This window comes from Strongylocentrotus purpuratus, unplaced genomic scaffold (genome assembly GCF_000002235.5).
Source record: "Strongylocentrotus purpuratus isolate Spur 01 unplaced genomic scaffold, Spur_5.0 spur5_scaffold_13, whole genome shotgun sequence".
Taxonomy (NCBI): Eukaryota; Metazoa; Echinodermata; class Echinoidea; order Camarodonta; family Strongylocentrotidae; genus Strongylocentrotus; species Strongylocentrotus purpuratus.
Window position 1 is genome coordinate 23,223,093 of NW_022145598.1, and position 17,353 is coordinate 23,240,445.

Sequence of the window (17,353 nt, forward strand, 5' to 3'; positions counted from 1 at the left end):
CACGAGAAAATTACTCCTATAATTCCTTTACAACGCACCGTTGATGGACCAATGCTGTTGGATTATAAGTCTTGTGCTCTTAATAAAATTTCTGGTGTTAATAGAAAGGAAAATGACGATGTTGTTTTGATAAACTCTACTTCAATTTACTGGGAAACCCCCCTGTGAGTAATGGCCGTGACACGAGATGGCTTTAATTATTTTGTTTATTTGCACTTGTATCAATGTCATTTCGGCGCCCCGCCCGTCGCTATCAGCATTAAAGAGTTGGAAATGACCATTAAAATATTTTCTTATCTTCAATAATGAAAATCCACCGACGTTTCCATTCTTAAGTTGTTAATTACCCCCACCGATATCATGAAAATACTTTTTACCAGTTTGGTGTATCAGGAATTTCTAGATTTGATCATTCCTAATTGATTACATGTACGTTCTTTGAATTTACAACCTTTTATCAACTTTTATTCAAAGCATGTTCATGATTTGAACCTCCACGACTGATAAGAAAAAACTAACCTTGAACAGCGTTATTTGGGGTTCGACAATAAAAGACATTTTTACAATGACAATGCGTAGCTCATATTTTTCCTTATTAATTCTATCTCCCAAATAATGGGGCATATATCCTCATAAAATATTTTATGAACGTGTAGTGATTTTTAGAATTGTACCTTTAGATTGAAGGTGAAATGTTTATCTATTTATCGAGCTATACACTGCTTTTCCAAGTGCATTCTTATGAATCTTATCTAAAGGATGAACATAAAATCTTCTAAAGATCTAAAGTCTAATTTTTGATTGGCCTCTGTCAATGAGGCCAATAGATAGCACTGTGGATAGGTGATCGCCCGTAATTAATCAAATGCTGCAATACGATTGGTCGAGTCCGGCTGTGCTATGGTAGTCGTAATTTACCTCAGCGTGAAATAGTCCCCGAGGTCCAACATGACTTCTCATAACACACAACACACACACCACAGTGCACGCATACACTATTTCGCCGTATGCTATTGCCTTCATACCCCGACGATTGTGTGCGAGTCTGGAACGTGTGTGTGTGTACTGTGTGTATTTTGCAGGCACTGATGCGTACACAGCGCGATATACCTGGCTTTTTCGCTTATCAGTGGAATACATTCCTTGCCATTCACACAAGCCGAGAGTACTAGATTACAGTGAACACGATTTTCTCTCATCTATCGCTCACTGACATTTGTATCCATCGTCCTAATTTTAACGTGTTTGGAGTGCTTTCTCTGCGATTTGGAGATAACTGCGTAAGTGAATACATCCCAAGCCTACTTCTGAGTGATTATTCTGCTCATTAGCTGTATTCGAGTCACATCCTGTGAAAACCCTGCGAGTACTAATTTTCGAATTTCCACTCGGGAGTATTCGCAGAGGAGTATCTATTTCAAGCATTGGATTCAAGCTTCGAGTCATCCTTGCATTTTTGTCCTGAAGGAATTGGTTTTGATCTTTATTTGCCAGGAAGATATATTCCAATCACTGTCATTATGAAGCAACCTCCACAAATGCAAACAGCGGTGCAACACCAGCCGTATCCAGCAGCCCTCCATCATACGCTCCCCCAGCACGCCGGCGGGGAGAAGAAGCAGAAACGCGCCGGAGTCTCGAACTTCACCATGTCCGATTGCTACGAGAAACTGAAGCAACTTGTGCCGACAATCCCGAAGAACAGGAAAGTCACACGAGTGGAGATACTACAGCATGTCATTGACTACATCCAGGACTTGCAGACGGCGTTAGAAGGAAAGAACATCGATGTTAAAATGATGGGGAGCGTGAATGCGCTTACCGGTATGATCACGGACTCAATGGCCATGCCCGCCCCATCCCCAGCCGCCTCAAACAGGATGCCGTTCACAACCATTGTTCCGCAGAGTACGCAGCAGCAAAGCCATCAGCAAATGACCTGCCCGCCAGCCACACCGCTCGGGGTACACACACAGAGCAACGTAAGGCAACAGCAGCAGCAGCAATGTTATCCTCAACCTCAACATACATCTCTCTTTCATCATCAGGGATACAGCGATTACCACCAAAGACAACAGGTATACAACACATCACCATTTTACAAATATTTAAATATTTCATTCATTAGCCATCCAAATTTCCGCAAAACATGTTAACATGCCATATCCAGGTTTTGTGATTGCTCATCATTTTGTGTGCATTGATGATGTAAGCCAACATTCATAACATTAACATTGTGCCAACTACCTACACAGTCAATTTCTCCGACGAAACAAGAATCTTTCCATTTTAATTTTCAACGGTCAATGATTTTGTATTGTCTTTAGTTGCCAGTCATTTCAGTTGAAATTGTACACTAGCTACCATGCTACTCAGATAATTTTAAGGACTGTGAGTACGAAATACACACAGACACAGTCATGATTTTTGTTCAACATCAATAAGGGAAATTGTGAATGTAGTGTGCTTGCCATTTTGCAGATGTCCTGAATCCGTCCTGATCTGAAAAGAAAACCCTAACAATTCTTTGAAAATGACGTCTCATACCAAAACTATTCACCCCTCGGGCGCTGCCCACATTGAGGAACCAGCTGTGTCGTCGTAATTTCGGTAATACCATTCAATTTCCAATGGTCCTTTCATCTATTGTGCAATTCCTTACAATCGCATGGTTAAGTTCGCCTCCTTTTCTGCCGTCCCCCTTTTTAATTCCGCCTCGGTCGAACACCCCAGCTGTTGCTCCCTCTCACACTCGTCCCCATTTCTGCGAACAATCATTACTGGTGAATTTGGGGGACTCATGTGTTGTTTCAGCTTGGTGATAGAACCAGATGGATGAGAAAGGAAACACAGCTAATCTGCTAATCGCTGTTGAGGATTATGTGGAGCGAAGGCGTGACCTTGTCAAGGCGTACATAATGTACATGTAGAAACATCCTAGTCACGTCTGTCTGTTTCTTCAGGATGACATCACTGGTATGCCAGACTTCCAGTGCCCTTGGCCATGCTCGACTATAATCTTATTCTACATCATACATGTACATTACTACATACAGATATGATCATTAAGTTAGTGCTTTTTGCTATTGCCGAGTATGTGCTAAACATTCGAATCATTTTATATGCCGGACATTCGACATGACATACATAGATAGCTCACTAAAGCTCAGTATGTAATAGTTGTACATGATAGCCTGGAAATGGGAAGCTATGAATACAATTGATGACCTCATCATTTTTAGTCCTGTCAAATTTGTTCAATCATGAAATTAGAGTATTATTATTGTTGTGATTTACCATGCAAGGACTGTGAAGGACATGAATGATGACAGGGTTCAAGTTTCAACACGGTAAACATGGTCATGCACGGACATGTTTGTTGATCATACATGATTGATTATGGATATTGGTTCATCACCAAACTTTTAATTTAATGCTCTCCCCGTTTCCGTTTTCATTGAATCGTGGGTTGTGATTTACAAATGACACTGTCCTTATTACAAGTAGATTTGGTCTAATACTTTATCTGGACGCACATGGTTGGTTTATGGTATAGCACTGGTTGCACGAGTACAATTTACATTGTATTTTCACTTATTCAGACCCTAGTTCATCGAGAGTAATACACTGACTGACTGACATACTAACCTTTGTAATATTTCCTGGTCAAAATACCAGACGAAGGAATGAAAATGAAAGTACTCGTACAATCCAACTTGAACTCCTTTTTCCTGGTGTGAAGAAGGAAAGGAGGAAGTCATGGCATGTCTTGTGATGTGGCTCTCGAGAACTCGGCCTGTCGACCACGGAAGCAGGAAGACCACCTGGGAGATATGACTTGCAGAGCTATAAGTTCGAGAGGTTCCTGGTTTATTTTAACACTTGACCAAGAATTCCAGCGGACGCACCTGTTTTCCTGTGGATGCCTCTTGGTTTTATAAGAGGATTGATGAAAGGATAACATCGTAAGATGTCTTTCCAAGATTTTTTTGTTAATGGTCTTTTCCATTGCATTGGGCACAGAGTCATGAAATGTCTTGTTCCTGTTTTATAGCCTGAAATGCGAAATATGGCGTTGAAAAATATTTGATATTACATTAAAGACAAGATGTACAATAACAAAGCTTTCAAAAAAATCTATGTATACATTAAACGCCCCCCCCCCCCCCTCCCAAACAAAATGCAGGTAATGAAGAAATCAAGGTCATATCTTTCTTATAATGCGAAGCCTTTTTGGAAATGTTGTCTTGAAAGACGTTTGCTTATGATTGTTGAAGATGACACGTATTTACATGTTATACACTTAACATTGTCTTCAAGTCTCTAACTCGGTTGAATAGCATGAGGAACTTGTGATGGCGCTATTGTAGTTGGCATCCCATCTGGCCCTCTTCTGCGGTACGCGGGGGCGTGGTCGTCTTCTCTTTCCAGCCTTGGTTTTTCATCAAAGAGTTTGCCTGATGATGGCATATATTGCCTCTCAGATGAACAAATGCCACCTGAGCCCGAAGATTTTCCTTTTACCCCTTGAATGAGAAATCCTCCCGATCGGAAATACCACGACAGTTGTTGGTGAAGTAGGACAGCGTCCCAAGACAACCAACTACGTGCCTACCACCATCTGCCATTACCTGAGCATGCACATCCAAACCCTCTCCTTACACCAAACTGACCGTATGGGGCTGAAGTCAGGCTCTGCAGGAGCCGTTGCCATTTTAATCCATTAGCAATCTTGGGCAAGCTGTGATCGTAGCCCTGTGGATACTTTCATGCATAATTATCAAGATTAAAGTTTTAGAGGTGCTTCTCGGACCATCTGTACACCTTGTAGATCGCTGTCAGGTTCTGTGTCTTCCATTGTTTCATTGCCTATTCGACCCCCAATCACACTAATGCGTGAATACCAAGCGACATCTGCGAAGCAATCAGAATATATCTTGCACCGCTGATTCCTTGTATAATTTCACTTAGAAATTGAGAGATACCCTTAGAAGAAAAGATTGAAGTAAAGAACAACAGATATGCAAATACGTGAGCTGTGAAGATTATTTCATGCATAATTCTACAAATATAAGTCAAATTTTTAATGTCCAGTCACTGAGTGTTCAATTACAATCACAGCCAAAGAAAAAGAAGGATAATTTCTCTTTACATAATGTAGCTTGTTTACTTTAAACTTTCTACTCATTTCGTGAAACTTTTTGGCTTTTGTCTTGTTTGCCTTAAAAAAAGGACTCATATGATTTTCTAGTGTTACCCTCTGTATTTTCGAGGGGGCAAGGAGGGGGCGATCAAGAAACCATGTCTTTACTGACCTATAGGTGCCATCAGGCATCATGGCGTCGTTATAAGGGGGCTCGGCCGAGCATCGGGGGTTCACGTCAAAATCCCTTATGGCACCTCCTCCATCTGTGCATTATAAGTGAAGAAAGACCCTATACTGACAGCTCCGACATGTGCAAGTACATCGTCCTCATCACGGTAGAACCCCCGGAGAGTTCAGGCCAAGACAAGCGGTGAAGATACGCTGAACCTGTTCTGAATGATAACAGACATGGGAGTCCATCAGGATTTGTTTTTTCTTGCTTCAAAAAGTGAATAAAATTGAGAAGCGTTAGCTCAAAGAAGGCAATCCCTGTTAAGTTGTTCCGTATGGATTTCTCTCGATAAATCCGTCATGGTCTTGAGATAAAGGATTTTTGATGTGGGAGTTTTTGGATCGGGTCCATGCAAGGGTTACACCACCACGCTGTCTGAACCTGTGTCTCCAGACAAATTGACCATCTTTCCTAGGGTCACCAGCTCCGATGATAGAGTCAGGAGCCAATACCTACACTAGTCTAGTCCCCATTTTAAATTACCAAGGAGATATTAACGAAATCGCAACATAACTTTGTGAAGCTTTTACAAAACGAAAGCTAGCTTGATATGGTTGATTTGGAGTGTACTCAATGATTTATGATAATAATGTTCATGGAATAGTCAATTGATCATTGTAGTGATGGCAATTTGATAATGAAAGTCAAGTATGAGTGCTTACATGCCAATCGGGGACATGAGCATGTTTTCGTCGTCTATATTATTATTGAATCCAGCTGCCTGCTATGATATTTGTGGATATTCAACAAAAAATACGATAGATAAAGAAATATAAAACTACAACACAGACAACAATGGGAGTCGGAAGTTTTCGTCGTCATCTTATTTTCAATATTCAGCTACATTCAGCAACAATTTTTGTTCGGGGATATCCTCAGGAAACTATAGAGCATAACACAGTAGCAGATCGTGTTTCCTCGCTATAATCCCCTTGCATTACATGCTAATGCCTTATCAATCCAGACAAAGCCTGAAATCAGCAACATAATGTGAATTATCACATACTATTCGTGTAGAAATACAATAGTTTGGTGTGATTAAAGGACTTGGAATGAATTTCGGGAAATGTTTAAGGGATTATCAATCATCTGATCCGCCAGTAGATATCTTTGGCCGCGGAAAGTACTTTTCCTGTAACAGCTGTGAAAATTTAAACCATAAATTCAGATTTAATCTCCAATAACATAACCCGGGTTTAATATATTATATTTAACTTGATTTAAAAAATCCGATTTCCCAAGATCTAAAGACACACTCGTCTTGTGTTTTTGTTTAATATCAAAACGAAAGTTAACGTTTTATCGACTATTAGTGTAGACTGTTTTCATCCTTGGAACAACTTCCACAAGTACTACGTACCATTTTGCAACTGATATATTTTTATGATCAAAATAATATAGCTTGGCAAACATCAATAATGAATACGGAATTTCTAATTAGTTCCACTCGTTTAGACACCTTTTACATATCATTATTATAATAGAGATGCAAATAGGCTGGAGAGTCAATATGTATTATTGTTGACAAGGTTGCAGTTCCAGTTGGCGATTTTTGACGCTGTTCCGTGTTGACGTTTTTCAGAATTCTCTTACTAATTCTTCCGGTTTATTTTTTCTTTTTCCAGAAAAAGTGGCGTCGTTAGGACGCTGTCATAAATTTATTTTATTTGGTTAATTACGATTATGGTTTCTACGTTTGGAATATGATTGAATCGGGATTCGCCAAGAAAAGTCGAGAAGGACACGAGCTTGTGGTGACGACCGAGAAGCCATTGTATACCAGTTGTGTTTTTAGATTTGGGTGTTATTGAATCACTCATCATTAAATGCTCATCGGAGCATCTCATTAACCTTTCTTCGCACGCATCCTTCTCAACGCTCAAAGTTAGTTTGCCCAACCATTGTTCGCGCTCGCTCGCAATCAATAACCCAGCATTCCAAAACACCAAAGAGTGACATGAAATTCAATATTTTTCTCCCCGTCTGAGTAATTTTGTCAGGTGTGCGGTTGATATTTTTGAAAAACAAGAAGCCACCTGTGTAACTCGACCTCCTTTTGTTTTCTATTAATATGACGAGGGGGCTGTTTACATTTTGAAACGCGTTGGGCGAATCCTTGTCAATTTGCGCCAACACACGATGCGGTTTGGACAATTAGCAGTGAGCATAATGGCGGAATTGAACTAATGTGTTATCGTGGGATACAGGCCTGTGAGCACATTCAAACATCTGTTAGCAAGTTTCTCTCTTTTTCCGTGAATGCCAAACGCGATAAACCGAATTCGCGAAGATCGCATGACATGTGCTCGTACTTAAACGATCATGAATGGTTGTAGAGATATAGGGAAGAATTAAAGTTATTGGGATGGACCATCAGCGATTTACAAAACTTCTCTTTATGATAGGGTATTATAACAAGGTACAACTCGAGTATCTCTCGACTCTGGCCCCCCAAAAAACCTTATGCAGAATAAATTCAGTCAACATTTTCAACCTACTGTATTACTGTATATATGTCTGAGTGTGGAGGAGCTGATCAATTTTCCGAAACGATTTATCGAATTTCTAATCACATAGTGAGAAAAGGCCGTGTCAATGGTACGGAGTCCGAATATAACTTTGTATGAATAACACTCTCTAGTCAACAGTTCAGCACATTTTACTTGATCATCAAGAAATTGCAATTCATGCGGTCCCAGTCTCTTTTGGGTCCCTCCATAATGAATGTTATGAGGAATCCTACGGCTTATTTTCGTTTTATAAAAGTTCTTTACTTGTATGCTAAAAAAGAGATGACTTGCTCATTAGCTAGGACTCTTCTTTTGAGAGAGAGGATCAGGTCTAAACGTTCGCGGCTCTAAACTATGTCCCCGTGATCATCGGTCGATTCTTGGGCATCTAATCGTGGGAAAACTCTGATTAGGAACAGGCCCTCCTTTCGAGTTCTAATTGGCTTACGGGAGATAGCAGGTGCAACTCCTTCATACTAAATGAGTATTCATAATGGCGGTACTTGACTCGTACCGGTCCAGACAAGACGCTTCAACAAAAATTGTTTGTGCAAGGAAAATCTCTTCTTCCCCATGACTGACCTCTCGTGGTATGATCGTGCTATTCCAATATGCCATGATTTATATGGGTGTTTACATTAGCGGGTTAAAGTATGATACTTAGATGACAAAACAGTGAGATAACAGGGAAACACAAGGGCTGAATTTATTGGTATTTACGACAGGGGAGTTGTCGTGATGCCTTGCAGATGATAATGAACATGACTGTGGTGGAGGTGTAGGGGTGCATAAATGGAACCCTGCTTGTAACGCAGTGTGTAGGACTAAAGCTAATCGAACGAACCAGCATGCACATGGTTGCCTGTTTCAAATCGAGTTAATATAGTGCTTATTATCCTTTCGCCCTCACTTATATCCCAGTGCGAATTCAACTTAGAACTCGATGATGCTAATATTTTATAAGGAGATTTATGAACCATTCATCAGAATAAATTGTTTCACTTGTCGTAACTACTCGCACCACGTTATACAATTACACATTTATTTTTGCAACGTAGTTTTTCACTGCCATGATAACATACAAAATGCAATTGCGTGTCATTGCTAAAAATGCACAAGTGGAGCTGTATTTATAGAAAGCAGTGGGAGGCGATTGCATCTCTTGGTGGGAGCGAAGAAATGAAGCCATATCTTACTTTCAGCTGCTTTTCCAATCATGATTCAGGGGGAGTTCGAGGCGGGGTTATCCACATGAAGATCAAGAACAAATGTTGTACTACTGCTGATGCTTCATCATCATGTACAATGTACATGTGTATGCTAATGTTTGTTCATGGCATTCTCCAACGATCATAGTTATTATGATTATATGAGATGAGTTGGAGAGACAGATGTTGGTAAAAGCCCGTCGTAGTGCATGACCATCTGTTACATATTATCTACATTTACATTGTGCACAACTACACATACATGTAAGAAGTGATGTTATCCCATCCCATGCCGCACGCAGTGCACGTCGTCATAGCATAACTTTCAAAACAATACACGGTGGTTCTCGAGATTAATACAGTTATGACGAAATCAAGTTTTAAAAAAAAAGTAAAACTCGCTTTCCAAACTGGTTTCAACAAATCTAAGAGCCTATTGATTTTTTTTTAGATCTTTGGGCCTGATAACAACTTATCGAACAATCGAGAGTCGGGCACGTCAACAACACTAATGATACAAACGTATGTGTCTGCATAAAATTTGGCAACTACAACAGATTGATTTTCTTTTTGAAATAAACGAAGTCGAAAGATTCATCGACGTTTTCCGCCCAAATACCCAAAAATAGAACGTGATATTCAGACTTTCAATGTATCATTTTCTCATTTATCAACTAAATTTTATATACTTTTTTGTTCTTTCAGATGCACATGAACATGTTACAACAACATCCGGGCAGCAGCAGCAAGGTCCTTCCCCACCCTTACGAGACGCCTGAGAGTTCACCCGAGTCGAGGCCCTGCAGCTGCTAGCAAGATTTCTGATGAGTTCTGGCAAAGCTTGGACTTCCTTCTCCCGATACATCCACAGATGGTAAGCCCTGATTCAATCTGAAATGTTTTAAGGGGATATCAAACGATTAATTGAACGGACTATCTCCTGCTTTCACCAGCGGACATCTGTCAGCAGACAGCACTGGGCAGTCAGTCACGCGCGCGTTTGCAAAGTTGCGAACCATAAAATGGTTTAAATTGACTCGAGTTTTGGGTAGGGAAACGTAAGCTTATGACTCACCTGGTAAACATGACTTCTGAAAAATCGTGAATCCTGGGGAAAATAGCGAGATACGAAAATATTTTGCATGTGAATTGCTAACTATTTGAGAAAAGCACGTTCCTCGCAACCCTTACTTTAATTTTAAATACACGCAGTACCTCCGATCACGTCTATACTGCGATCATCGTACACATAATTTTAATAATAATGAATTTAGGTGAATCATGGCTCTTGAAAACTGGTCTCTGACCTGACAGCCAGGGTTCATCATGAGGGCATCAATTTCTCCACTTTTTCTATCTCCAAACTCGACATTTCAAGTCAAATAGCGCACGTGGTCCGTTATACCCATCATCGAGCTGACTCTTTTTTCCGCCTTGAGCTCTGGCGTAATGCCGCCTGGCAGTGACGGTTTGGAACAGCTGATACGGGTGACGTTGACCTTTGGTTGCCTGTGTTGGATAGTGATTGCCTGTCCGTGCTAATACCTGCTTCATTTGAACGAGATTTCTTCTTTGAAAGAGTTAGAGAGGAGGAAAGTCGAATACAGTCGTCCAATAAGCCAGTTTCGTAATGTAACCAAATTTAATGCATACGTCTTTGTGAAGTGCCTCAATACAAATTATTTCATTCACCTGATAAGAATAATAGTATTTCAATAGTCAGAATGCAACTGCATATATTAAGTGTTGCTAGGTAGGTCAAGCCATAATGTTTGTCCAACCTGGCAACAACTTAATATATGCAGTTGCATTCTGACTATTGAAATACTATTATTCTTATCAGGTGAATGAAATAATTTGTATTGAGGCACTTCACAAAGACGTATGCATTAAATTTGGTTACATTACGAAACTGGCTTATTCTGTCATTAGCTATACCAAAGAATATAAATTACGAGGAAAGGTCTCTGGTTAGTTGTGGACTAACTTTTTCACCGCTCATTGATTGTGTGGGATTGGGTCTTAGGATTTTACGAATCTAAGCGAACAAGCGAACGCAGTAGTAACATGTAGACCCTAGAATACCCAAAACTACTGGGAACTTGCCAGTTAAATTATTTGCCCACAAAATCGTGAAAAAACGTGGAGTTTTCTGTGAATTATTTTATATGAGCGTGCAAATCCAACCAAATTTCAAATTTAGGACGGAGTCATCTCGCATGGTTAGCAGTGACTCAAATGAACTCGGGTAACCCCGGGTGTTTTGAAGGTTAACTGTTCGGGCACGTTTTTCCCAAACCAGAAATGCCTGGACATGGAGCCTCGTCTCCTCACCGGTCTGTAGTTTTTCTTGTAGAAGGTTGAAAGGTGAATGCCCTCGGAAAACTGTTATGGGAATATGGTCTTTGAATGAAGCCATAGCCATGCAGCTCTTGTACATGTAGCCCTGGGTTAAATAGCTTTATGCCAATTTCGCAGAAAACAGAGATATTGGTTTGAAGGCTATGGCAAACATAATTACAAAATTATTATAATTGTGGTGGGGTCGGAGGAGGGGGAACTACCTGCCCGAACAGGTCTTGTTGAAACTTTACCACACCATCATATTGGATCAGAACATTGATAAGTAGTCCAGTCAAACTGAATTATTTACATCAAATTTGTTTTCTGCTATATATATAGGCCCTAAACATCAAAATATAAATGAATTTATTTGGTTGTATTCGAGTCCAGATATTCCAGACCACAGGTTGCCTTACGGCTTCTAGAATTTCATTTTGGCACTTCTGACAATAAATCTATTCTTATTGGACATTGCACATGATACGTGTGACACGTGGTCAATATTTGACCATGGGTGTCGTTAATTTATGAAGTGGGAAGTTCGCATACTTGTTGCTAATATGCTGCAGGGGGGAAAAAATCAGACTTTCATAGAAATGTATAAATGACAACAGGGGTCAGAGTTTGAGGTACGACCCCGGCGGGATTCCCGGGGTGGAATGACCCACCGTCATGGAATGCACACCTGCTCATATGTTAAAACCATGTTAAAGCCAAGGAACTTCTTGACTGACTGGAAGCTCAAACTCCTTTTAAAAAAAGTCGACAGGTGATTTCGTTTCTCTGCTCTACGGGTTCCCTCATTTCCAGGAAGGGAAGATAATTGATTAGGATTAAAAGATATAAAGAGTGAACAAACTGAATGATTAAATGATTATGTTCAGGGGCGCGACTTCGCCATGTCAGCTGTTGCCTTTCCCGCGGTATCTGGCAACTGCTTTCGCGGAAGCGCGCGAAAACGAAACTGTGTTATCGTCTGTTTCTCTTATGTGTACAGTATTTAGACATTTTCCGTTATGAATGCCTTAGACAGAGATAAGTCATATGTTGATATCTTGGTTAAACTTCCTGTCTTCCGCCGGAAGTCGTCCAGGCCAAGTCAACGAACTTCCGATCAATATTCAATTTAAACATTGAACAAAAAATAGAGTAAGACAAATGCGGGTCAGTTTGGACACCAGGTGACCCCACAAAGTCTGTAAAACTGTCGATAAATGGTTCTTGGTTGAATAACCTGCAAAGGAAATGTTGATGTACGGGCTTTTCTAGTAAAACGAAATGAACTGCCTACGGGAAATTCGCTTTCCATTCATAATATTTGCATTACAGGAAATGTTTTTTCGAGTTTAGAGCACAATGCAAATCCAGTGTTTACAATCCATTATTGTTATTTGACCAAAAAATATTGGTAATAACGGTCGTTATTCTTCTTTTGTTTCCATGTGTAGGTTCCCTTTCCATTTGGCATCGCTCATGGTCACCGGAGTTCTGCATGCCCGAGGCTGGTTCAAAGTATTAAACAGCAGCAAATCTGGATTTCTACAACGCCGAAAGACATATTCGGGACTACAAGGACCTGCGGACATTGCTTTTTGAGGAGATTGCAGAATAGGCAGTGACGCCGTGGTTTGATTTTGTTTATCAACGCGCTCCACAGTTTGGACGGGACAATTAAAAATGGCGGACGTTTGGAAAGTGGAATTTTATCTTTGAGAAGGAGACCGCCCCCAACGGTATAACGTCAGATACAAACTCTCACACGAGACGAAGTTACACATCGCAGAAATTGACTTCATTTATAGAAAAAAACATGAATTTAGAAAAATATTAGATATTATTTAAGACTATTGTGGTTTTGTCTTGTACAATGAAAATATGAATTGTACATATCGTAAATGCTATCAATGTTTCACACAATGACAACTTTCAATAACTGCTCGAAGAACAATCGAGCAGTCATTGAACGTTTTGGATACACTATTTCGTGATGAATATCTGTATATATTGAACGAGATATCATGATGTATTCGTATATACCGTGTTTTTACGGTTCACAGTCTTGTATATGTTATTGCCAAAACTTGTCGCTCAATGTCTATGGAATATTTTGATTAATATTTGTGATTATTTGATGATTTATTTTGTTGTTGCCTCTCCTCCATGCTTGCCATGTATAGGAAAGGGCAAATATTCCATTAAAATATTTATGCTGAGATATTTAAATACATTGAATAATAGTAGGATTTTACGATAAAGTAATTTAGGGCGCACACGGAAAATATTCACCATGCTATAATAACTACTAGGCCAAATGACCAATACTTAAACAGTCAAAGAATTCAATGATAAAATACCCCCTTTTATAATATCGTATCATGAATAAAGGTTGTAGGGACAATGTTCTGTAGTGTTGTTTTTTTTTAATGCCATTTAATCACTGAAATTCACTCCGTCACTGTTTACGCTGTGGTTCCCCATGTTGTAATTACCAGAAAAATTATGAATCGAAACTGCATTTTGAATAAGGATTACTATTTGCCAAATTCCTCATTTACATTTTTTTGACGGTTGTTCGTGTACGCTGTATTTAAACATGCGTGTGAAAAATCAACAAATAAAACAGATTATGTACGAGTGAGGCATGCTTATCTTGTCGTAGTTGAAGTGGGCGGAAGGGTATCTCCATATCGCACCTTTGGAATGAATCATTAACCAGGTAGGCCAAATTCTTGATAATATAAAAAGGGAAAATATTTTTTTATCAAACAACAGACATCCACAACCGGAAGTTAATGTAATGTTCAATACGAAAGAGAGAAAACATTTATTGAAAACACAAATCCGGTGGCAGTAATAATATTGTACCCCAAAGGTCGGAAGAACATTTCGGCATTTTTGCACTTCCGAACAACATAATTATTCTACATTTTGCTCAGCAAACTAGTAATTCAAACTCCATTTTCTAGAAACCTGTAGGCCCATAGATTTGGAAATTATCCAGTATTAATTATAATGCGATATAGTGGTATTTATTACCTTTATATTTTTTAGTTCATTCGAGTCCATTTTTTATTTTCCATATGATTTATAATTTCATATTTTTGATGTAATTTTGTACTGTTGAAATATGTTGTTCGAAAAGGATTTGAAAAAAATTATGTGTCATTAAAAAGTTACATTGAAATTCTAAATATGTTTTGGAGTACTTATATATCTTTCGTGGTATCTGCTGAAGAAAAATATTTTAACGTGTGAGAGAGAGAGATAGAGAGAGAAGGGGTGGGGTGAGTAAAAGATGCAACTATCGAGACACACCTGAGAGACAGAAGTTTTGGAGTCTCTTTAGAGGGATTATGAATACATGTATAATTATGTATAATGGACAGAGGAGTCAACTAATTGAAGAAGTTTCCAGAAAAGCAAGAGTAAACCATCACTCATAGATGCAATAAGAAAGAGCCAAATGAAATTTGTAGGTCACGAATACAGAAAGGACAATTTAGAGGGGAAAACATATATACTAGGGCCATTTGCTTGAAAAGAGAAGCAGGGGTAGGCAACGTCTCACATATTTGCGAAGCCTAAACAAAATTATCGGCAACCAAAAATAAAATCAGCAATACCAGCTTTTTAAGAGTAACACTAGCAGATAATCAGAAATGGGGGAGGGGGCGTGACCGCCGATGTCTGTAAAAGACGGGGCACTTGATAATGATGATGATGATGTTATAATAGAGGGGCATATAACCTCGAATAAGAGACAAGGTAATAAATGAAGTAAAGTGACAGAATTTGACTACAATGAGACGGAGAGAAATAGAGAGAGAGAGAGAGAGAGTAACAAAAAATACATAAAGAGAGAGAGAAAACCTTAGAAGTCAAGTTCAAGTTCAAGTTCAAGTTTGTTTATTTATTTCATTTTCATAAAAAAACAGCAATTGCAAATAAACATACAAGTATATATATACATATACATACAAGGAATGGTCAGTTATTACAATAGTTTAAAATGAAATTGGAGAAAAAAGGAAAAGCCCATGGTGGCTTTGTATAAAAGGTTCCCCGAATATTATAATTTATATTATTTATATTATTGAGCATATATGAGTTAAAGATATCACAAAATACAGCGATAAACACAATATAAAGACAAAAAACTACAAAAACATGTATGAAAGAACGGGGGAACCAGGCGTGAATGAGGTGATAATTTGTGAAAGAGGGCGTACTTCCTCTATGAGGCGTAGGGACTAACTTCGATGAATAAAATGAGGATTGTTATATCCGGACGGTATGTATTTGACAGCGGCGGATCGAAGATTCTTTGAAAATGCAATGGTAACAAAATAATCATGAGTCCAACATCCCTGTCAAACAAACAAACGAAAAGAAAGGAAAAAACAATAAAGATGTAACGAAATTCACTTCGATAGTTATTTTTTTTAAATCTCTGACCCCCAAATAAAATTCGGGGGTGTCTTGGTCAGGGAGCATGCTTGTACACCTTGGTCATGTCTTAGCTATGGATTTGCTCCCCAATTCCCGTCTGATTTTTTTTTCTTCTGATTTTATAAAATTCCAAAATTCCAAATACAATCATATAGCATCATGGCACCACAGAATACTTTCATCATACATTGGAAAACGAAATATTGACTCAGGAAAGGTTGCCGAAATGTCTCAATGCTTCTTCAATACTTCATCTCATCATATTTCTATGTAGAGAAAAAAATCTTGAGCAGGCCCAAGAAGAAAAGAAGACACATCGATGTGCATGAAGACGGGGTGATAAATATGCCCGCGGCATACGAATAGGACTCGAGTCGTAATTCTGATGATGACGTTTTTCATCAGTTCGCTCGCAGTCATCTCATTAATTTGGATTTTTGATTTCATACTGTCATATGATATGGAGCTAGGGGTTCAACTTTGTATCGTATGATCGGAGTACGTTGTGGGAATGTACGGGCCAAATGAGTCCCTGTCTATACCCTGGGTCATACGTCACTGGGTACAGGGTGTAGCGTAAAATAAGAAAACGTAGCTGTTCACTGAAATTAGATCTTATACTAATGGTTATACTTCACAGATACACAATACGATGAGATGGTAGGTATTGCCTCTTGCATATAACCAATTGACTAAGTTGATGTTATTTTGATTTATACTTTATCATCATTATCACTACCACGAGTGAAAACCACCATTTAATCATCAACACCATCACCACCATCACCATCATCATCACCATCATCATCATCATCATCATCATTTACCATTATCTTCAATCAGCAGTAGTCTTCGTATTGTCATCATCACCTCCGTATTTCTTCGTCGTCGGCAAGAAAAAAATACGCCGGCAACAATTCTTGGTCAACATCTTACAAACCCACATCTTAAATTAATGTCAGCCCTCGATTACAAACTATTCTTAGCTAACCATATTGCAACCTTTACCAGCCGATGTGACTTTGACGAGATGAAACCGGGACAATAATATCTCCAAATCATGTTTAGATAGACTGAGTTCAACGTATACAAATCCACAATATTGTATCATTTGTATGCATACTCTTACAAGCTATATGCTTTCACAAAGATGAATATTTTTTTTTATTTTTTATGGTATACCCTATACCTTGAAAATCCCGCAATCCACGTCGAGATTGCTTGGCTCCAAACAAACGAGGCCCATAGTACTCTCACCCCCTCCACTACAAATTGCACCCATAAATCGCATACCCGGGGATAAGGCGGTGCTCTATTATAGGATCAATTTATGACCTTTCTTCAAATGTCAAACGTCAAGGTCAAAGGTCAAGGTTAAGGTCAAGAGAATTTTGGAGCAATGTCATGAAGGATATGTTGTACGTGTCTATTTCTGCATTTTCCTCGCTGTATGTCAACGGTGTCG

General features: G+C 39.1%; 1 protein-coding gene across 1 annotated transcript; it reads left to right on the forward strand.

Annotated features, from left to right (window-relative positions):
- The first annotated feature begins 1,086 nt into the window (after nucleotides 1-1,086).
- LOC115918565 (protein extra-macrochaetae-like) lies at nucleotides 1,087-14,623 on the forward strand. Its single transcript, XM_030983187.1, has 3 exons — nucleotides 1,087-2,078; nucleotides 9,802-9,970; nucleotides 12,888-14,623. Exons 1-2 carry the CDS (start codon nucleotides 1,521-1,523, stop codon nucleotides 9,907-9,909), a joined length of 666 nt encoding a protein of 221 aa, XP_030839047.1. The 5' UTR covers nucleotides 1,087-1,520; the 3' UTR covers nucleotides 9,910-9,970; nucleotides 12,888-14,623.
- The last annotated feature ends 2,730 nt before the right edge of the window (nucleotides 14,624-17,353 follow it).

Bases quoted from the DNA above. Each gene is read 5' to 3' on its own strand.
- LOC115918565 (XM_030983187.1), top strand. From the start codon at position 1,521: ATGAAGCAACCTCCACAAATGCAAACAGCGGTGCAACACCAGCCGTAT. The intron at 2,079-9,801 runs GTATACAACACA...TTGTTCTTTCAG, and splicing joins ATTACCACCAAAGACAACAG to ATGCACATGAACATGTTACA.